The sequence below is a fragment of the Mesoplodon densirostris genome, chromosome 16 (assembly GCF_025265405.1).
Source record: "Mesoplodon densirostris isolate mMesDen1 chromosome 16, mMesDen1 primary haplotype, whole genome shotgun sequence".
Taxonomy (NCBI): domain Eukaryota; kingdom Metazoa; phylum Chordata; class Mammalia; order Artiodactyla; family Ziphiidae; genus Mesoplodon; species Mesoplodon densirostris.
This window is the reverse complement of record NC_082676.1, coordinates 24,020,158-24,042,666: the sequence shown is the minus strand read 5'-3', so window position 1 is coordinate 24,042,666 and position 22,509 is coordinate 24,020,158. Positions and strand designations below refer to the sequence as shown.

At 43.7% G+C, this 22,509-nt stretch overlaps 1 protein-coding gene across 7 annotated transcripts in view; it reads right to left on the bottom strand.

The window, feature by feature from the left end:
- Positions 1 to 272: 272 nt before the first annotated feature.
- LOC132503758 (copine-1) overlaps positions 273 to 22,509 on the bottom strand; it is a 37,433-nt gene continuing 15,196 nt past the window's right edge. For 6 of the 7 annotated variants that reach the window (XM_060120531.1, XM_060120527.1, XM_060120529.1 and 3 more), the window contains 15 exons: positions 7,901 to 8,029; positions 7,623 to 7,802; positions 7,395 to 7,469; positions 7,225 to 7,296; positions 7,006 to 7,086; positions 6,748 to 6,837; positions 6,544 to 6,630; positions 6,328 to 6,414; positions 6,175 to 6,234; positions 5,954 to 6,087; positions 5,795 to 5,849; positions 5,492 to 5,543; positions 1,204 to 1,337; positions 815 to 1,051; positions 273 to 613 (listed from right to left, as the gene is read on the bottom strand). In XM_060120531.1, coding sequence (XP_059976514.1) covers positions 473 to 613; positions 815 to 1,051; positions 1,204 to 1,337; positions 5,492 to 5,543; positions 5,795 to 5,849; positions 5,954 to 6,087; positions 6,175 to 6,234; positions 6,328 to 6,414; positions 6,544 to 6,630; positions 6,748 to 6,837; positions 7,006 to 7,086; positions 7,225 to 7,296; positions 7,395 to 7,469; positions 7,623 to 7,802; positions 7,901 to 8,029 — 1,614 coding nt within the window. In that variant the 3' untranslated portion in view covers positions 273 to 472. The remainder of the gene's footprint in view (positions 614 to 814; positions 1,052 to 1,203; positions 1,338 to 5,491; positions 5,544 to 5,794; positions 5,850 to 5,953; positions 6,088 to 6,174; positions 6,235 to 6,327; positions 6,415 to 6,543; positions 6,631 to 6,747; positions 6,838 to 7,005; positions 7,087 to 7,224; positions 7,297 to 7,394; positions 7,470 to 7,622; positions 7,803 to 7,900; positions 8,030 to 22,509) is intronic. The other variant, XM_060120533.1, reaches the window with a different exon arrangement.

The following is a 22,509-nucleotide window of genomic DNA, read 5'->3' as shown; positions in this document are numbered from 1 at the left end:
CACTTTCCACCTTGTCTGTGTTCACAGCTCAGCTCTGCTCTGAGGCAGGGCAGGCTAGGTGTTTGGCTTACATTCAGCCTTTGCATTTTCAAAAACAGAGTCAGTGTCTCTAGATATGTGGCCAGGATTACCCAATTTCTTTGAGTGGGGCTATTATATCAGATGAATCCTTCACTCAACAATCCCTAAGGTCAACAAATAAGCTCAGAGAGGAGAAGTAAACATGGCTAATAGCAGATTTCCACCCAGAAACACAGAGTGGTAGCAAAGTGTGGTCTTCACTGATCTTTATTGAATGAGAGGCTCCAGGGACAAGCAGGTGAGATCAAGAGTGGCTATAGCAAGTATAAATAAAAGTAAGCATAAAAGTATAAAACATAAAATGCTAGCACTAGGGAATGTGTGTTCAGGGTTAGGGGACCTTAAGAACACAGGGCTGAGGACTGGCCACAGTCTACCCCTCCAAAGGAATCTAGGCCTGAGGGACCTGTGCAGGGCCCTTGGCTGCAGGTGGAAGTGGTTTGAATGGGGCCCAACCTTGGGCCTTGAAGTAGGAGACGAGTTGCGTGGGTACTTCTGCAAGTACAGTCTGCGCCAGTGCCTCTCGAGGGGCCTGCCAAGGAGAAGAGGGGCAAGTTCAGTGATGACCCATGACCCCTTCCCCAGGTCTACATTTCATACCCCAGAAAGGATACAAAATCCAACACCCAACCCTGAGCCCCCGATGAAAGGGTAAGTATCCCCACTCACATCAGGGAGAGGTGGAAGGCTAAACTCCCAGATCTATTCTGTCCCCGAGCTTGTCCCTACTCACATTCTGGAAGCGGCGGTAGGGCACAAACTGCACTATGTCACGAGCAGCTGCCTCCCCGGAGCGTGTACGCAGGGGTCCACCATCAGCATCCAGCTGCTCCATGGCCTCGAAGTCAGCACCACCCACACCCACGATGATCACTGACATGGGCAGGTAGGAGGCACGAACCACAGCCTCACGTGTGGCCTCCACATCTGTCACAGCACCATCAGTCAGCAGCAACAGCACGAAGTATTGCTAAGGGCAAGTCCATTCATATACTGAGGCAGACCCTCTAAACATCCCAGCCACATAATCCCACACTGACAAGAAGTCACCTGTTACACAGCCCTCAAGGGAGCCCCTGACCAAGTCCCCCCTCCCCACCCACTACCTCCCATGACCCTCACCGAGGCCGTCCTCTGATGTGCAGCCTGGGCTGCAAACCTAGCCACATGGTTGATGATGGGTGCAAAGTTGGTGGGGCCATAGAGCCGAACTTGGGGCAGGGCCTGGCGGTAAGCATCCACAATGCCCTGGATGCCTAGAGAAGAAAGGCAAAGAATACCATAAAATACTGGGCCTCTCAGCATTCAGCCAGTCCTGACATCACTCTATACTGGCCAAGGAGATTTAGGAACCTGGGTGCATTTCATTCAGTCACCCCTGTAACCCACAGTTCTTAACCCTCTCCTACAGATGAGAAAATTAAGGCCAAAGAGAGGAAAGGCACATGCCCTAAATCACAGTTTGAATTAAAACCCAGATAAGGGGGAATCCCCTGAACAAATCTAGGAGTGCTGAGAGCATCAGATTATAACCCACTTAATAAAATAATGAATTATAACCCATTTAATAACATAAGAATCCACAGAGATATTAAATAATGGGAGAGAAGGAAAAGTTCTTCCTTAATAAATGTAGAAGGAGAAATTATAGAATCATTTGACAATCAGAGATAATTGATTCAGGCAAGGATCATCAATGGATTCTAAAACTAGAGGGTAAAAATTGATGAGTGACTGGATATTTATACAGCCTCAAAGTATCCTCCCAAAGGATACTTATTAATTAAAAGGAAAAAAAACAGACCCACACACCTATGGTCAGTTACCTTTGATAAAGGAGGCAAGAATATACAATGGAGAAAAGTAAGTGCTGTTGGGAAAGCTGGACGGTCACGTGCAAACCAATGAAGTTAGAACACTCCCTCACACCATACACAAAAATAAACTCAAAATGGCTTAAAGACTTAAATATAAGACATGACACCATAAAACTCCTAAAAGAGAACATAGGCAAAACATTCTCTGACATAAATTGTACCAGTGTTTTCTTAGGCCAGTCTCCCAAGGAAATAGAAATAAAAGCAAAAATAAACAAATGGGGCCTAATCAAACTTACAAGCTTCTGTACAGCAAAGGAAACCATAAACAAAACGAAAAGACAACCTACAGACTGCGAGAAAATATTTGGAAATGATGCGACCAACAAGGGATTAATCTTTAAAATATACAAACAGCTCATACAACTCAATAACAAAAAAAAAACAACCCAGGGCTTCCCTGGTGGCGCAGTGGTTGAGAGTCCGCCTGCCGATGCAGGGGACACGGGTTCGTGCCCCGATCCCGGAAGATCCCACATGCCGCGGAGCGGCTGGGCCCGCGAGCCATGGCCGCGGAGCCTGTGTGTCCGGAGCCTGTGCTCCGCAACGGGAGAGGCCACAGCAGTGAGAGGCCTGCGTACAGCAAAAAAAAAAAAAAAACAACCCAATCGAAAAATGGGCAAAAGACCTAAACAGACACTTCTTTAAAGAAGACATACAAGGACTTCCCTGGTGGCACAGTGGTTAAGAATCCACCTACCGGGCTTCCCTGGTGGCGCAGTGGTCGAGAGTCCGCCTGCTGATGCAGGGGACACGGGTTCGTGCCCCGGTCCGGGAGGATCCCACATGCCGCGGAGCGGCTGGGCCCGTGAGTCATGGCCACTGAGCCTGCGCGTCCAGAGCCTGTGCTCCGCAGCAGGAGAGGCCACAACAGTGAGAGGCCTGCGTACCGCAAAAAAACGAAAAAAAAAAGGAGAATCCACCTACCAATGCAGGGTACACGGGTTCAAGCCCTGGTCCGGGAAGATCCCACATGCCGTGAAGCAACTAAGCCCATGCACCACAACTACTGAGCCTGTGCTCTAGAGCCCGCGAGCCACAACTACTGAAGCCTGCACGCCTAGAGCCCGTGCTCCACAACAAGAGAAGCCACCGCAATGAGAAGCCCATGCATCACAACGAAGAGTAGCCCCTGCTTGCCACAACTAGAGAAAGCCCACATGCAGCAATGGAGACCCAATGCAGCCAAAAATAAAAATAGATACATTTATTAAAAAAAAAGAAGACATACACATGGCCAATAGGCACATGAAAAGATGCTCAACGTTGCTAATTATTAGAGAAATGCACAAAATTCCCTGGTGGTCCAGTGGTTAGGACTCTGTGCTTCCACTGCAGGGGGCATGGGTTTGATCCTTGGTCGGGGAACTAAGATCCTGCATGCCATGCAGCACCGCCAAAAAATAAAAATAAATAAATAAATTAAAAATGATTAAAAATTAGAATTTAAAAAAAGACGTGATACACACACACACATGCACACACAGTGGAATACTACTCAGCCATAAAAAGGAGTGAAATATTGCCATTTGCATCAACATGGATGGACCTAGAGATTATCACACTAAGTCAGTCAGAAAGAGAAAGACAAATACCATATAATACCACTCATGTGGAATCTAAAATATGATACAGGGACTTCCCTGGTGGCACAGTGGTTAAGACTCTGAGCTCCCAATGCAGGGGGCCCGGGGTTCAATCCCTGGTCAGGGAACTAGATCCCACATGCATGCTGCAACTAAGAGTTCGCATGCCACAACTAAGGAGCCTGGTGGCCTCAATTAAGGAGCCCATGAGCTGCAACTAAGGAGCCCACCTGCCACAACTAAGACCCAGCGCAACCATATAAATAAATAAAAAGTGAAATATTTTAAAATATGATACAAATGAACTTGTGTACAAAACAGAAACAGACTCAGACATAGAAAACAAATTTATGGTTAACAAAGGGGAAAGGGGATACGGGAGGGATCAATTAGGAGTTTGGGATTAGCAGATACAAATTACTATACATAAAATAGATAAACAACAAGGTCCTACTGTGTAACACAGGGAACTATATTCAATATCCTGTAATAAACCATAATGGAAAAGAATATGAGAAAGATATATGTGTGTGTGTGTATATAAACTGTATTTATATGTATATATAAACTGAATCACTTTGCTGTACACCGGAAACTAACACAACATTGTAAATCAACTATACTTCATAAAAAGAATTTTTAAAAATTACATATAAAGAAAAAAACAGTACTTGTATAGTAGAGAAACCTGGTAGACTCTACCTTAACCAAGTGATCGAAGTTAATATGACTGGTAAGAGGATAAATCAATATCATGTGCCTCCTGAACACACAGCATGGCTTCTGTGGTATTCCCGCCAAAAATGCATAATTTGAATCTAATTATGAGGAGATATCAGGTAAACCCAAACTGAAGGACATTCTACAAATGATCTGGCCTTTAATCTTAAAAAATGTCAATATCATGAAAGACATGAAGAACTCTGGAAGACAGATGAATGAAACGTGTGATCCAAGATTTTCTTTTGCTATAAAAGAGAGGACAACTGGAAAATTTTGAATAAATTTTATAGATTGGGTAATAGTATTGTATTGATGTTAATTTCCTGATTTTGAGAATTGCACTGTGGTTATGTAAGAGAATGTCTTTGATTTTAGGGAACACTGAAGTATTCAGGGATAAAGGGCCATGCGGATGATGATGAGTGCAAAGTTGTTGGGGCCATGGAGGCAAACTTGGGGCAGGGATTATTCACCACAGTTCTCAAACATTTCTGGGAAAAAAGTGTATATATAGAGAGAGAAAGAGGAGGAAGAGAGAAAATCTGAGTGAGAGAGAGAATGACACAGCAAATGGGGTAAACTGTCCATGTCTGAGGAATCTGGATGAAGGTAAACAACAGCCCCTGTGACCCAGGCCCTGACCCCTGATCCCCAGTGACCTGAATCCCTGTAACTATTCTTGCAACTTTTCTCTAAGTCTGAACCCAAGTCAAAAATAAAAACCCAGGTCAGATCAGGTCAAGTTTTCCACTTCAGCTTGTTGCTCTTGTGTGGGTGCTAGGGAAACACTGGGTTTGGCCCTCTCTAGACAAAAGAGTGTGGGGCAAAAAGTACCCTGAATAGAGCTGCAGGGAGGCACCAAGGTTTCCACTGATGCCCTGTGAGCTTCTAGGCAAAGATAATAATAATATAACAGCTATCATAGTTTAGAGAACACTTAGTATGTGCCAGGCTTACTGCTTCAAACTTTATATGCATCTTCTTAAATATTCAATATCCTATAATATTTAGTCTTATTATGAAGCCAAAGCACACAGAAGCTAAGCAACTGGCCCCAAGTCATATGATTAGCAAGTGGCAGGATGAAGATTTGACTCCAGAGGCCTAGCTCTAAAATCCACTCCTCTGGCCAATGGAGTCAGGTGTCTATCTCCCCACCCCCATTCTCCCTTGCCTCTCTAGATATGGACAGATATACCTTACGCTGGAGGATTGGGGACTTACCTGCACAGTAGGGGTTATTAGGGTTGAAGTTCAAGGCAAATTCATGGGAGACCTGAGGGCAAGAAAAAAAATGAGGTTCTTTCCCCATGACCACTTTTGTGCTAAGAAAAAGGGCATTATGGTATGTACCAAGCAACATACAGGAGGTATTTAGTCCTGAGCATTTGTTATATACATGCCTGTAAGGATACATCCCTGCAACTCCTCATAAAGCTGGGTGCCAAGCAGCAAGTTTACCACATCCCCCAAAATCAGGACCCTGAAACTAAAAACAGGAGTAGGGGAGGGGAAGAAAACACTCACCTGCCAGTCAGGGGGTACCTGGGCCCCAAATCCAAATGCTGGGAACAGCTTGTCCCTGTGGGAAGACAGTGAATGGGGGAAGAAGCAGTGAGAGGACCATGAGCCCGAGGCTAAAGCATCTGCAGGGAGTGGGGATGGGCAAGAGACAAAGTTACTTACGAATCATAGTCCTGAACCACACTGCCCACACTCCACAGTGCTGTCAGGTACTCATTGACTCCTGTTGGACTCAGGTAGTGCAGGGAATCAGGTGAGGAAGGGTCTCCATTGGAGCCCGTGAAGTCCACGCCCACCTGGGAGGAAGGGAGGAGGGGAGGAGGGGAGCTGAAGGCCACCTTGCACCCCAGATCTGTTCTCTTGCCCCTGATGAAGCAACTTACAGTGAAGTTGATTTGACAGCCTCCCATCACATAGTCCAAGAATGAATATTCTGTTTCTACCTGTAGATGAAACCAGGGTCATAGCTGGAGTGAAGGGGTTGGGGTCATGGAGCTTAGAAGTCAGAGACTGGGTCACATGGGCTACTGTCTCACCTGACAAATCTTGACACAGATAGTTCCAGAGTTCTTGTAGCTTTTCTTTTTCTGCTGTTTCTCAAGGTGGATGCATTCAAACTCAGCCTGATAAGGAAAGAAAAATTAGAGTAGGAAACTTCTAGAGCATTAGACAGGACTGGAGCTGCCCTGCCCTCCCTCTCTCCCTGGAGCTGCAGCCCCTAGGCCCACCTCAACCCCTGAGCCAGCACTCACTGGGACTGCTTGCAGCTGGGCCAAGCTGGTGTGGAAGGTACCAATGAGGTCATGTGAACCATCACTGTCATAATCTGAGCATCGCACCTAGGAGGGAAGGGGGGTGTGTGTATATAAAGACCAGGAGGCAGGTGGCAGGTGAGAATAAATCCCTCCCCAGGCTCTCTGCCCCTGCTCAGTCCGCTCAGGAGGCAAGCTCCTCACCTGGATGGGTGTGCTGGGGTCTCCCCCACAGAAGTGTTGAAGGGGAACAGAGAAGCGCTTCCAAGTAGGGTTCAGGTTGTTCTTGATGACCTGAAGGTGGAGGGCAAGGCCTCTAGTGAGCTCTGTGTTGGCATGTGGGGAGCTGCCATTCTTCCTACCCGTATGCAGACTCTTTAGCCCTGTGCTCCAAACCCTGGTAATCACAAGCCCCAGGAGATTCTCTCCTACCCATCATACCCAATCCCAGGGGTCTCACACCTCAGATCTGTACGCCAGGTGCCATTTCCCATCACCCTGATGGAAAAACTCCAAGAATGGATCCGATTTTCCCAGGAAGTCCTGTCAATATCACAGAGACCGCAGTTAAGACTCAGGCACCTGACAACCACTATGAAAGACCTTCCCACCCTTCCCCTTCCAACACACCATCCCTGTCCGCTTAATTCTTGAACTCCCAGGGCCTCCTTCCACACACACCTTCTTATCTAGGTTTCTGGCCTCCACCTCCATGGTCACTACACGACTATCCTTCAGCTCCTGAGCTGAGACCTAGGTAGGGGAAGAAGCAGGAGACTGTATCATCTCATGAATTCCTCGTGGATCTAAGTACACAACCACTCACAAACCCCAGCAGAGTTCCTCCTTACCGTGATGGTCCCTCGCCCAGCAGGTTTTCCAGGCTTCAGCATCAAGGGTAGAGTTAGTATCCGACTGGACACAATCTGGGGCAGAGCAGGGGTGGGTGGGGTACCAAGGTCTCAGACAAGGCTAGGTCCTGTTTGACCCCAACCTCCAAGTTCCAAGCAGTCTGGTTTATCTGACAGCGCTCTTACTTAACCTGTGTCTGAAGGATTCTAATCCCTGGCTCTGCATACCTGTCCTAGGGAACACTCAGCCCCTCCTAGGAAGTCATCATCCCCCAGCTCAGGTGTCTTGTTGTCTATGTCATAGATGCCAAATCGGAGCTTTTGGACTGTTTCAAAGTGGTACTCAAGCTGCAGAGTCTTGGAGAACTCAGGGCTCGAGCAGTTCCGTACTCGCTCAGTCCGGCCAAGCTGTGGGCAGAAGCCAATAAGCATCACAGTCATGCACCTTCCAACCCAAAATAGTCCTAGCCTCCCTCCACAACTTTATTCCCCATAGTCCTTCTCACCTCAGCCCATTTGCCCCCTCCCACATCCTGTAAAAGGACGCAGAGTGGGTCAGACTTGGAGCTGATGTCCTTGTCAATGAGGTGGTCACATGAAATGGACAGCTGAACCAAGGTCACGCAGTGGGCCATCTGGGGGGAAAAAGACCTGAATCAAGCACCTTCCTCACCCTTCCCTGACTGTAGGTCCCAACTTGTAGTAAAGTCAGCTGGCTTCAACCAGGCAGGGCTGAGCCTGTGTCTACCGCCATGACACCCAAGGAAGAGAAGGCCCTATAGCTTCCATACTCCTCCAATCCCCCTGGGTAAGCTCAATGGGATGGGAGATGGTGGTTACAACCAACCCTGGTCCAAGAATATGATGGGAAGATGCAGAAAAAGTGTACTGGCCTCCACCAACAACTTTGACCCCAAACTAGTCCTCCGCCCAAAATTGGTCCCAATCCTAATAATGTTGCCCAGACCCAGACTCCAACCCTGATCTTCTCACAGACCAATGAATCTCACTCTGATGCCTTTACTGGCCCCAGACCAGACCCTAATCCGAGTTCCAAGCCCAATATTGCCCCAAATACAGCCATGATCCAGATTCTGCTCCCCAAAGTCTCTTCCTCCAATGATTTCCCACTAACCCTGGGGCCCTACATCTTGAGGCAGAGTTATGATCCCCGCACTGATTCTCCTAGCCTATAATCAGCTGTTCAGGTCCAACTCCTCACTTTTTTTTTTCCTGTGGTACGCGGGCCTCTCACTGTTGTGGCCTCTCCTGTTGCGGAGCGCAGGCTCAGCGGCCATGGCTCACGGGCCCAGCCACTCCGTGGCACGTGGGATCTTCCCGGACCAGGGCATGAACCCGTGTCCCCTGCATCGGCAGGCGGACTCTCAACCACTGCGCCACCAGGGAAGCCCCAACTCCTCACTATTTGCACTACCTAGCCCAAGCCATCATCATCTCTCACCAGGCTTATTGCATTACCCCCTTTTAACAGGTCTCCCTTATCCTACGCCATCCTCACCTCTACTCCCTCATCCTCACCCCAACAGGCTACTCTCAATACAGCAACCAGGGTGATCCTGTTAAAACACAGGTCATGTCATACCTCTACCCAAACCCAATAATGATTTCCCACTGCTTAGAAAAAATCCAAACTCTGCATTGGCCTACAAGGTTTTGAAAGATCTAGATCTCTCTAATTTGATCTCCTAACACCTTCTTGCTCACTCCATTCTGGCAACACAGGTCTGCTTGTCATTCCTCAAATATGCTTGTTTCTACCTCAATGCCTAGAATTTTCTTCCCTCATATAACCCACACGGCTTGCTGTTCTCTCACATTCTCTCTAGGTCTCTATTCAAAATCATCATCTTGGGCTTCCCTGGGGGCACAGTGGTTAAGAATCTGCCTGCCAATGCAGGGGACACGGGTTCGAGCCCTGATCTGGGAATATCCCACATACCGCGGAGCAACTAAGCCCGTGCGCCACAACTACTGGGCCTGCACTCCAGAGCCCGTGAGCCACAACTACTGAAGCCTGTGCGTCTAGAGCCTGTGCCCTGAAACAAGAGAAGCCACTGCAGTGAGAAGCCCACGCACCGCAACAAAGAGCAGCCCCCGCTCGTCGCAACTAGAGAGAAAGCCCGCGCACAGCAACGAAGACCCAACGCAGCCCAAAATAAATAAGTAAATTTAAAAAAAAATCATCTTCTCCAGTTTGAAGGAAAAGGTTCTCCTTTTCTGGCCACTCTAAAATTTCAACCCTACTACCACTGATACATCACATACCCATTTCCTGTTTTTTCTCTTTAGCGTTTATCACTGTCTAATATACTATATATATTTATGTAATTTGTCTTCCCCACTAGAATGTAACCTCCATGAGGGAAGGGATATCTGTCTGTTCTATTCACTGTTCTGTCTCAAGCACCTAATAAATATTTGCTTCATGAAATCCAAAAGGCCATCTCCAGCCTCTGCACCCAGCTTACCCATCTCCAAACTGACTGGCAATCAAACAGCACCAAGGTTCTCCAATTCATCCATTCCTTTTGCTAGAAGCACTATCTTCTTGCGTGGATCACCATGACTCCCATATAAACCCCGCCTCCTAAGTCACCATAACAGTTATCCTCAGACTCCTCACTAACCCTATGTCCCCCCTGACCGATACGCCTGCAGACCATCTGTACCAAGAGTGCAGACGAGGTCAGATCTCTCACCCAGCTTCATTCAGCACTCCAGGTTTCCCAGCACTATACCCCAGGATGCCTCCAGCCTCAACCTCCCCTAAACTGACCCTCAGTCAGTCAATCCCTCTCCCAACCTGGCCCAGTTAGTGCTATTCCCACCTTAGTGCCTCATGGTCTCTGTCTTGAATGCTGTTATCAACCAAAATTGGAATGATTCTTAGAGTTCAACTTGCTTCACATACTGTCCCCTCCATAGCACCTCAGTCTCTGCTTGAATGCACCCAATGATGGAAAACCCACCACTCTTATAATCCAATCATCAGAAAGTCCTGCTCCATAAAGTCCTACCCAAACTAACCGAAGTCTGTTGAATTCTCACTTCTACACATTATTCCTATTTCTTCCCGTCTAAAATTCCACAAGCAAGCCTTATTCCATCTCCCTCTGAGAAGCATCTGATACCTGGAAGCAGTGAACTGCAAGGTAAAATCTGGAGAAATAGCCCCAGTTCTTTCGAATATTGCCACTAGAATGTGGCTTTTAGACTTCTGACCAGCCTGATCACTGCTTTGGAGGTTCCCCAAGGACAGATCCAGAGCACAATACATACTCCTGAGGGAACAGAACCACAACTTCCCCCGTCATAATCTGACTCCATGCTTCTCACCTCACACATTCTCTCAAGTGTTTGCACAGTACAGAGACAAATAAAGAAGAATGATCATTTCACCACTGCTCAGAACAGTCAAAAACCTGAAACCACTTAAAGGTCTATCAATTAGGTGGTGACTAAGTAAATTACGGTACTTAGTCAATGGAATGCCAAGTAGTGGGTAAATAAACAATTAAGGCAGAAGAATACTGTTATCATATGAAAAAATAAAGTTGCAAACAAACGGTAAGAAGAGTATAACCCCATTTTAAACTTCAATTGTATGTGTATATACAATAGATTTAAATACATATACAAAATAAATACACACAAAAAATGGAAGACACACCATATAAATGCAACTTTTAGGTACACCTCAGAGGAATGGAATAAAGGTGAGAATTTTACACACTCTTATACACTTCTGTATTGTTTCAATATTTTATACTGTTTGTTTTGTATTTTTTAAAGGGACTCATTAGCTTTTTGCCCTAATCCACACCTCATGTCCTCATGACAATTCATTCTAACCCCAAAGTCTCTATACCTTCACTTCAACAACTTCTACCTAACTTCAGGCCCCACTGTTTCTTGCCTCCTCCCTGGTTTTTCATCCTTACCAGTGCCTTACCTAGTCATCCCTGACCCAGCTTCCAGAAAATCTCTAGTCTAAGTAGAAGCCCTGTATAGCTGCTCATGGCCCTTAGTTTCAAAGCCTAACTCCCTAGCATGGCCACCTTGTGGCACAACTCCAGAGGGCCCATCTATACCGAACTAAATAATTGTCTAATACGATGACTCTGCATCTGTAATTCAACTTTCAAAGCCCTTCTTAGACTGTTCTACCTCCTGCCGTTCCACCATCCACCCAACTAGTCATCCAAAGCTATTTCTCGTTTCTCAAACACACACAACACACACTGATACCTGACTTTTCTGCCTAGCAAATGCCTTGTCATCCATGGTTATGCTGTGACATTATTCTTATATGAAGTCTTGCCCACCTTCCCCAGGTTGCATTTATCTCTCCACTGGATGACTGCAGTGGTTTCTTCACCAGTTTTTCTGTATGTGTGTGTGTGCACAAGCACGTGCATGTGCGCGGACACACACACACACACACACACACAGCGCATTTATTAGCCAAACAGAAACCAGCTCATGTCGCTTCTCTGCTTAAAACTCTGGAATGGCTTCCCAAAACACTCAAAATAAAATCCAAAGTTCTTACCATGGTCTACAAAGCCCTGCAAGACCTGACCATCACCTAACTAATCATCTAGTCATGCAAGTACGTTCCAGCCAGGTTTCATTTCTGATCCACATACACTCAACATCAATCTCATTCCCCATCTCAGGGGCTCTGCACTGTCTTCCCCCACATACACTCCAGAAAACAAATAAGCTGTATTAGAGTAGGAACTATGTCTGGTTCGCCTATCTCTATATGTACAATACCTACAACAGTACCTATCCTATAGTAGGTACTCAGTAAATATTTAGTGACTTAACGGTGAAACCACTACAACAGAATTTTTACTTTTGTCTGTCTACCCTCATAATCTTGGCTCCTTGGAACTAGGGCTAGGTATTATTTCTGTATACTAGTGCTTAGTTGGTACTCATAACCATTTACTGAATAAATGGTAAATGTGCTTCTGCTCGACTCAAACCTTCATGCCTTTTCCATTTGAACTAATGCCTGGCAGTAATGCAGAAGTTGTACTCTTCTACAACTAAGCTTTAAAATTTAAATGCAGGACTCCTAGAATTCAATGCTAAATGATAGTCAATTAAAAAATGGGCAAAAAAATTGATCTGATACTTCATAAAGGAAAACATATGAATTGGAAATAATCAAAGGAAGTGATCAATAGCACTAGTTATCAATGAAATACAAATTAAAACCACAATGAGGTACTACTACATACCCATCACAATGGCTAAAAGTAAAAAACTGACAACACCAAATGTTAGCAAGGATGTGGAATTCTCATACGTTGTTAGTGAAGGCACTAAATGTACCATTTTGACGGTCTGGCAGCTTATTAGAAAACCAAACGTATATCTAGCCTGAGAGCAATTACACTCCAGATTTTTATCCAAAATAAATAAAAACATTATGTTCACAAAAAGATTTGTACATGAATGTTCATGGCAGCTTTATTCGTAATAGCCAAAAATCTGAAACAGCCCAGTTGTCCATCAATATGAGAATGGATAAACAAACCATAATATGTTTGTATATGTAATAGAAAACTACTCAGCAAAAGAAGAAACAAACTATTAATATCTGCAACATGGATGAACCTGAAGCATAAAATGCATAGTTACACTTTATAAAGTTTTATGACAGGCAAAACTAATCTATGGTGAAAAATTCACAACAGTGGTTGTTCTTCCCCTCTCCCCCAGGGGAGGGGGAGGTATTAACTGCGAAGAGGCAGAAGAGAACTCTAGGGAGCATGTGAAAGTACTTTACCTAGGTAGGAATGTGAGTCACAGGTGAATCTGTCATTTTCATCCAATGGTACACTTAAGGTATATACATCCTACTGCATGTAAATTTTATCAACCCCTACCCTAAACCCATAAACAAATATTCAGCTCAGGATAAGGCATACTGAAATACTTATGGGTGAAGTGTGCTGATGCTTGCAACTTCTTTGAAATGCACTGAAAATTAAAATGGTTTGCTGAATGGGTAGATGTGGTAAAACAAATATAGGAAAATATAAACTGTAGAATCTGAATGGTGGATATATGGGAATTCACTGTATCATTTTTTCAACTTTTCTGTATGTTGAAAGTTTTCATAATAAAATGTCAGGGAAAAATTTAAATGGAGGACTACAGGTTTATCCCTGATAAAGACTTTGTTGTGGGCATTCCCTGGTGGTCCATTGGTTAAGACTCCAAGCTTCCACTGCAGGGGTCACGGGTTTGACCCCTGATCCCACATACCGCGCAGCATGGCCAAAAAAATTAAACAGTTGTGAACTATGAGAGCATTAGCAGTAATGAACTGTGGTGGTAAGATGACAGGCAACAACTGGAGCTGCTGCCCTTCCCCTCACTCCATAGCTTCTGAAAGATCCCAGGAAGAGATGCTTTTGGTGGGGGCCAAATACATGCAGAGGGTCAGGAGCTTCCTCATGTGCTAGGCCTCTATTTCTGATAGACTATTCTTTTCTAGTCTGTTACCATTTCTACCACTTTCTCCACAGCTGGTCCTATTCTCTTTTCAGTTTCTTCTCTGCCCAGACTAAAACCCCAACAAGAATGCTGTTGGCCCACATATGCCTCAGGAGCACATGGGGCTAGATTTCATTCTGAGAGGTCAGAGCTTCCTGGATAACTACAGTTTTGTTTTTTCACAAATCTGACTTTTACTTTCTCATTGGAATTAGTGACTCGTACAAGCAAATCTTTATAATGTGCAGTTTTCTATCATTTGAGTCATATTCCCTTTAAATCATCTAATGCATGGGATTATTAGCATCTCCTAAATCCTATTTATCTCCTTTAAAATTTACCTCCAAACCTACCTGTTTGGAAATCTTCTGTAATTAAAACTAGTTCATGTCACTCTTCTGTCCCCTATCCCTTTAACAGCTACATACTTTACACCAGCCTCATTTACCTTTCATCTAGTGTCATTAATCTCATGGGATTTTCAGCATCCTTTATAGGACTGGAGCTTTACAAAAGTTTATTAAATATTACATTTAAGTGACTTAATAAAAGGAGTCTCAGAAATTTTTTTCATTTATTTTTGTAAGAGAGATCTGGCTAATACTCGCCAGGTCTTTGTGCACTCTCTTCTGAGTCAGCGCATCTTGCCTGGATGTCTGTAATAGTCTCCTTCTGGTCTCCCCATTTCCACTCAGTCCCTTCCGATCTCTTTTCTATGTTGAAGTCAGAGATCTTCTCTGACTCCAAACCAACAAAACCCAGCTTCTCATAAACCTATCAAAATGTGTAACTTACTTGCTTATTATCTATTTCCCCTACCAGATTATATAAATTCAATAGGGGACGCACCAGATCTGTCTTATTTCATTCTAGTGACTCATACATAGCAGGTGCTTTATAAATAACTGCTGAATTAATGCTAAAAGAAAGGAGTGATAATCCAAGGATTCTCAGAAATAACCCAAATCTAGCCCTGGCCTGCTGCAGAAGCCATCAAGGGAGAAGTGAGCTTTCCAGGAACATTCAACACAAAAGACTAGCTTGTTATCTCTGTTTGCACCCACAATCCACACCTTTCCATCTGGGAAACTGCAAATGGAAACAACTGAGTATTAAGAACCAACCTTTCCTTCTTTTGCTTTCTAGCACTTGGAGTCTCATTCCCTTCACTCGCCCTTGTAGACCGCTTTCCTCTGCTTACCCCCATTGCCAGCCAACCTTAGTGCTTCCCAAGCCTCGTACCCTGGCAGGGCACTTTCTCCAGTATTCCTTAAAGAAGCGATACACACTCTCATTTTTATAACTTAAAATTCACAAAATGTCAGAAATTAAAAGGAACTGAGTGATCATCTTATCCAAGTTCCTCAATTCAAGGCAGAGAGGGAAGAAGTGATTTGGCTAAGGAAACATACATCGTTAAGTAAAATGAGGACCAGAACTCTTATTCTGACTCCCACCTAGTCTTAAGACTTTGGACTGTAGTTAACACCCTTCTCTACTGAAAGAACCTCCCTTCTTATATTTAATAGCAATCTGATATAGTGGGCAAGAGTATGAGTTCTGCAGTGAAGTAACCAGGCTCCAAGTACTGGCTTTACTCCTTTCTAGCCACAATGAGATACTATTACACACCCACCAGAATGATGTCCTATCTCTGTAATTTGGGCAAAATTTTTACTCAGGTGTTAAGTAGGGGATATTATCTATTTCTAAAGATTGACATAAATAATGTATGCAAGATGCTTAGTACAGAGTCTGATACTATTATCACCAGTAAGTGTTAGCTATTATTATCCTTCAAGCCTAGCTCTCATATGCTCCCCTTTTCATGATCTTTCCAGCACTCAACAACTTCTCATTCTGGACTGCTATACTCAAGCCACACCACAACTGTACCCTGTCAATGTTTCCAGCTCCTGTCAATGAAATAACAAGCTTCTTTAGAAAAGACGCTGCTTCCGTATCTCCTATGTCACACAGCACAGACCTGAGCACATAATGGGAATTCAAAACACCTGAGGGAGGCTTGAAGCAGAGTGCCGGAGCAGGCTTGTACAGTTTGCAAGAGAGAACAGTTAAGGAATTTTGTAAGCAGGTAGCCTTGTTAAGTTTTAAACCACAGAAATTGGGCAAATGCTAAAAATCAGGGCTTCCCTTCGCCCAGCTAGCCAGTTTACTAGCACACCACTGTTGATAGGGAATCTCACTGCCAACAGGCAGTAACTCACCCTTCATTTTCTTTGGCTTCCCCTTTCCTGCCTCGGGAGATTCTATCTTGGCCCTTCATAAATCCAAGAACAGATCTTTCCTCCCGATCTAGTTGGATCCAATTCAGTGCCAACTGAGCTGAAACTCTTCAGTCCTTCACGCTCAGGAGTTACACTGCCTTCCTCCATTCCCAAAAGCCTAACAAGGCAAGGCACCAGACTTCACCCCACTTCCAGGCTGTGAGGAGGAACAGAGCACCCATCTGCACGGCAGGATCACTCACTCACGAACCAAAGCCACGCTCTCACTCCTGCTGCCTACCCTGGCACACTGGAGCAGCCGAGATGCTGGATCAAATCTTGAACACCCATCAGGAAATTCTCCATAAGCTCCCAATAGCAGAACACCACCCAATGGAGTACTCTCTTCTTCTAAGATTGAAAAAGACAAACTACGCCCATCACCACCACTCTTCTTTTCCCTCTCTGCCTCAAGGGACATGATGAAGGTAGACCAAGTATTTCTACCCCTGCCTCTCCCTCTATAACTCAGGAATTCCCCACATTTAAATCAACAGCCTCAAAGACAGTCCTCTTAGGTCACGAACTGAATCAAATATGCAAATCCTTCCTACAAAATTACATTCTTTATTCATACATCTGACTAAGAGATACTAACATTGTGTTTATAAGCGAAAATCTTAAGCAATAATTTGACTTAGATCCATATAATACTACGAAGTCTGGCTGCCATGCAGCATTTGGAAATATTAGAAAGCTTAAAATGTGCATGTTCACACAAAAAGTGAAAAGTGGGAAAATAACAGTAAATGGTCACAGGGTTTCCCATCCCGCTGTATTCTACAATGGTCAAAAAAGTTTGGAAGCCACTGATCCAACTCCAACGTCCCCAAAAGACTTATCCAAAAATGGACAAATCCAACCTGTGTGCAACTCTCCAAAGGGAAGCTAGCTTGAGGAGAGAATTAGATATGGGAAAGGAAGCAAACCAAGAAGGAACACATGGCCTTCCACCAAGATAGAACTGTATCTGAGTGGACATTTTTCCCCTCGTGACTTTGAATGTGATTAAACAAAGCCGCCACCTTCTTACTTCAAAATAAGCATTTGGAGCATTGGCACAAGGCTGGAGCCCCTTCCCCAGCCAGCTCAGGACCCATGACAAAAGAGTGCTGCCACTGGCCTCCCATATCTCTCCCCCAAAAGTCAGGGAGAAGAAGGAAACAACTGAGGAAAGGAGGGGCTCTGCCTCTGGAGTCATGCAGACAGATGATGATTGAATAATCTCTGTCCACCCCTTATCAATGAGACTTTGGGCAAGTTATTTTGCTTCTCTTTGCCTGGATTTCTCCATCTGTAAAGTGGGGATAATAATAATGCCAACTTTAGAGGGTTATTTTGAGAATTAAATGGGGCTAGCCATGGAAAGTGCCCCCTGCCTGACCCAGTATAAGTGCCCTACATGTGTTAACTGCTCCTCTCTTCAGTGCTCATAAACGGATCCTTTTACTGTATGGTATCATCATCTACTTGTTGGCTGATGAGACACCCAGGAGGAATGCCTCGGTCTACCTGCTCCAGAGGACCTAAATGGCAGGAAAGGAACAGCCTCCAAAAAAGGAAATGAAGACCCTTCCCTCTTTTCTCTCCTGATGAAATTCTCAAGCTTTAAGTGTGGAACCGCTATCACAAGCAGTAGCCAGACCAAAACTTTCAGTTCCATTGGCCTCTCTTTTGTTTAAGGTTCAAATTAACTAGAGTTCCAGAAAGAAATGAAATAGCTGGGTTCACAGAATCACAGAAATTTAAAACTGAATATAATGAGTATCTAATTTAACCCCATTTTGTTAATTAATCCCATTACTACTACTGAAGACAGAGAAAGGAAATAACCAGCCCTGGGACACACAGTAACTTGGATGAACAACTCGCTTCCCTAAGGATGTGATTTCCATCCATTTTACCAACAGCTCACACCTTGTAATCCAGTTCAATCTGAAGTCCACTTGGCCACTAAAAGAGCAGTGAGGCTCATGTGGCCTCTTCCCATGATCTACACTAATCTTGCACACAGATCAAAAATAATTCTGCACCCACCACACATTCTCCCTATTTGTCTGCCAAGGCAAAGGAATCAAAGGAATAAACTTCAAATAATAAGCACGAATACAGCAAATAAAGTAGAAAATGTGACTTATACCAAAATTTTCAAAGAACACCTACTTGGCAGCCACCTTTGCCCTCATCCTGCCCTGGTGGAATCTATATATTTAATCTGTGTTCTTTAAATGAGACACCTGCCTCTCTATTGCCTGCAGAGTGTCTAAGACAACAGTACTGGACCACCTTCCTTACCATCTCCAGGGCAAGGGCATCAACAAGAACTTGTGCATCTCCAGTGTGCAGTGTGACCAATGGCACAAAAGGTGTTGAGTTAATGAACAAAAGCAGCAGACCAGAGCCCCTGGAAAAGAAACCAACCTACTGCTGATAATGCAAGCCCCCTCACTGGAATAAATTTACTTGGGATACATGGGAGATCTTAAGATGGGTTGATCTTCAGAATTCATTATGTTAGGGAAGTTGAGAAATTAAAGAGAGAGGATTTCAAAAATAAAGATGCTACGTTACAGACACACAATGATTTGCCCACTTGCCATTGTGGATGGGGTACAGAGTGGAGGGGAGAGATTCTAGTCCTGTGGCTGCTTCTAGTGCAGGATTAGTAATTTTACAATATAAAACTGTCACCTAGTTAACCTCCAGTGTTGCCCATAAAAAAGGTAACTGAGGCAAGTTCTCAAAAACAAAACAAAACTAACCTGCAAACACAACAGGAGGGGTAAAGGTTGGGAGGAATGCAACAAAATGTGAATACCCAAAAGTGAAGAAACAGCTGAAAGAGGCAGCAGAACTAGGAGAGGAATGGCAGGGAATAACTTGTTTAATATTCTAAATCTGTGCTGTCCAAAAGGATAGCCCCTAACCACATGCAGCCTATTGAGCACTTGAAATAATGCTTAGTTCGAATCACAATGTGCTGTAAAATATACACTGAATTTTGAAAACTTAGTACAAAAAAAAATGTAAAATAGCTCAATAATCTTATATTGAGTATAAGCTGAAACTGTAACATTTAAGATCTACTGGGTTAAATATATATATTTTAATTTTTATTGGAGTGTAGTTGCTTTACAATGTTGTATTAAGTGTATTCTTAAATTTCATTTGTTCCTTTTAACCTTTTATAAATGTGGCTACTAGAAAATTTTAAATGACGTCAAGTGATTCTTATTTCTTTTGGATAGTGCTGCCTAACAAGATCTCCAAAGATCAGACCTGGGAGAGAAAATCTGCTGCTGCACTGTGAATCTAAAGTTGTGCTGTTCAACACAGTAGCCACTAGCCACAATAGCTATTCAAATTTAATTACCATATTAGTGCACATGAGAACATCTCCATTGGAGAAAATTCTATTGGACAGTGTTGGCCTAGAAGAACAAGAACCAAAAGGTGGACATTTCATACAGAAAAGCTAAAACTCTGTATCAAATTGATCTAAAACCACAAAGGAATGAATTTCAGGTAGACAACTATGCATATACGTGGTTAAATTGATGGGGGAAATTCACTTAATTCTGAGTTGTTTATGAACGTATTAGAGCATTTGTTATCTGGCAGCTAGTCAAAAGATTATTAAAAAGATAAAAGGTTCTACCCCTCTCCTAGGCCAGGACATCCCTAGAACCAACCTTTGCCTTGCCTGCCTACCTGCTCTGTAGACCATTCAGCTCAGTCATATCAGTTAGGCTGCCAGAACCTCAAGCTATGCTGTTATGGGACAGCATAAGAGCTTTCAGGACAGGCACAATTTTTGATACTGCTACTGTGCTCCCTCACACAATCATTTCACTTTACTAAACTAACAGTATTGTATCCCCAAGAACCCAGGTTAGAGATGGCACCTTCCCTCAGCTTACACCTAAGGAGGATTCCATTACACTTATTTCTGTCTGACCATTCAGCAGCTGGCCAGGAAACCCTTTATCTAGCTCCTGTGGGTCATGAGTATACCCTGAACATGTATAAGTACAACTGAGCACTTACTTGTATCATTTAGGACTTTAAAGTCTTGAAAAACAGGCTTTTTTTTTTTTACTTCCTTTTCCAACACAATGTGTTAAGTGCTAGGTGCACAAAACCACTCAAAACATTTAATTAGCATGGGTTACAGCTATGGCTAAGCTGTATATCCATGTGAAATTGTCTTAAAAGTTTGGAGGTAACAGATGTTTCCAATTCCAGCCTGTCAATTCAGTGGTCACAGATGCAAAGGTAATTAGCATTATCTACTTCAGTAAGAGGTGCATTTGTCTTTCTACCACTTAAGCCAGATTTATAGCCAAGGGATCCTACTGGGCCCACACTACAGAAAGGAGTTATATATAAAGGACATGACGCTTTCTGTACTGCAACCCAACATGTGGGGAAGTGTGGAACAAAAGAAAAATGAGGAAATTAACAACAGCACCTGTTAGTACGATTTAAGACCCCTTAAGTAGCTGAATTTCTTTACCCTTCTTAAGACTTTCCCACTCTTCGAGGACTAACAAGTGATTTGCAGTACAATGTGGTTGTTACATTTGATGTGTAGCACAAATGCGTAAGTGACAAATCTTATTTCACTAATCAAGAGCTGTGAGTGAACTCACACCCACCCCCCACCCCTATTAGGAGGTTAGGGCTACAGAGACACCAGTGAGGGGGCTTCAGTCTAAGTAAAACTCATAGTGCTGGTTACCAGCAGGCTTACTATACAAGCAGGTAAAAGGGAAAAACTGAGAGCATCAAAAGAGAGGGAATCAAACACCAAGGGGCAGTCTGTTTGAACATAGCATAGCTTGCTATATTGTAATACTGGGATGTGTTATGCTTATTCGACATCTTTAACTCTGTCCATATTTAATTATGTTCTCTTGCCAGTCATAGCTCTATTTACCCCAAATAGTCACCTCCTCCTCCTCTCAACATGAAATGGCAGGCCATCAGCTGACTAGGAAAAATGACATGAAACTATTAAGTCACTGAAATCAGAGTCCAGATGTCTGGAACAGCTAGGGTGCCAACTCCAATGCTCTGTTGTGCTATTTAACCACTTCTCTACAGCTGGTGTTTGCTTAGTCTCTATGACCTAATGGTCAACATTTTTGCTGGGGAGAGGTTCCTGGGACTCTTGACAGAATTCAAGGAATATGGTTAATGAGCACTACACTACTTCCCTGTCCTCAGAGTTTCAGAGTGCTGCCCTCTGTCCCTGGGGCTGGAATGTTTGCATCAGGTGGCTTTTTGCCCCTTCAGTAGTAGAGTAATATGTAGAAAAGCAGTTGCCACCTTAGTTGCTTGTTGCTAGTTATGTTGATCCAGAAAAGGACCCATATTCTAGGATGATTGTGAGATCCTCTGGCACAAAATAGCTCAAGGCACCAAGGAATAGCACAGTAAAGAATTAAGATTTACATGAGCAGGCACCAATAAGAGATGAGCTTGCTTATTTGTTGAACAGTTTTCCCAAAAAAGTCACTACAGCATCAGAGAACTGTGCCACCACAAGAGTACTCTTTCCAGAACATTTTACAGTAAGTCAGTGTGATCTAAAGATTTTATGCTAAAAAGACAAAACTGATAGCAAGCAATTTTTTTTAATTAAAAAGGATAGCCATAAGTTTGGATTCTACCATATCCCGTAAAAGCTCTACTTTTGGGGGGTAAGGAGAACGGTGGCGATGCACAAAATTGATAGACTATTACTTGCTGTAGAACAATGGAAAGCAGACAACAATGAATTACAGAAGTTGAGTGATCGCTCCTGAGCGAGAAACGGAGACATATTAGCACATAGTCCACCCCTTTAAGATGGGAAACGCCATTCTGGATATCCTTAGGCAGCCGATTTCACTCTGTGATTTTTCAAATGCTTAGACAAACTGTCGTAATTTTAAAAACAGATCAGCAACTACCTGGAATTAATTATGTCTAGTCTAAACCTCTCTAAAACAAGTTGGGTATTCAAACTCAAATACAGGCTAAAACTTTCATGATAAAGATAAAAGTTACAAACATTTTTCAAGAGTTTTGGTTAAAAGGAACAGCCCACTAATTTCTCTGCAAGTCCAATCCAGATTTTTTTTTTTTAAAGAGACTGCGGAGTTTACGGAAACTTTTTATTTGCTATTTTTTTCAGTAGAAGTTGAACCAATGTGGAAAGGACAAAACCAGAGCATCAATGTCAGACAGCAGCAATATTTTTGATTCCTCTCCCCTCTTCCCCACCTCAAATACCTCACATACTA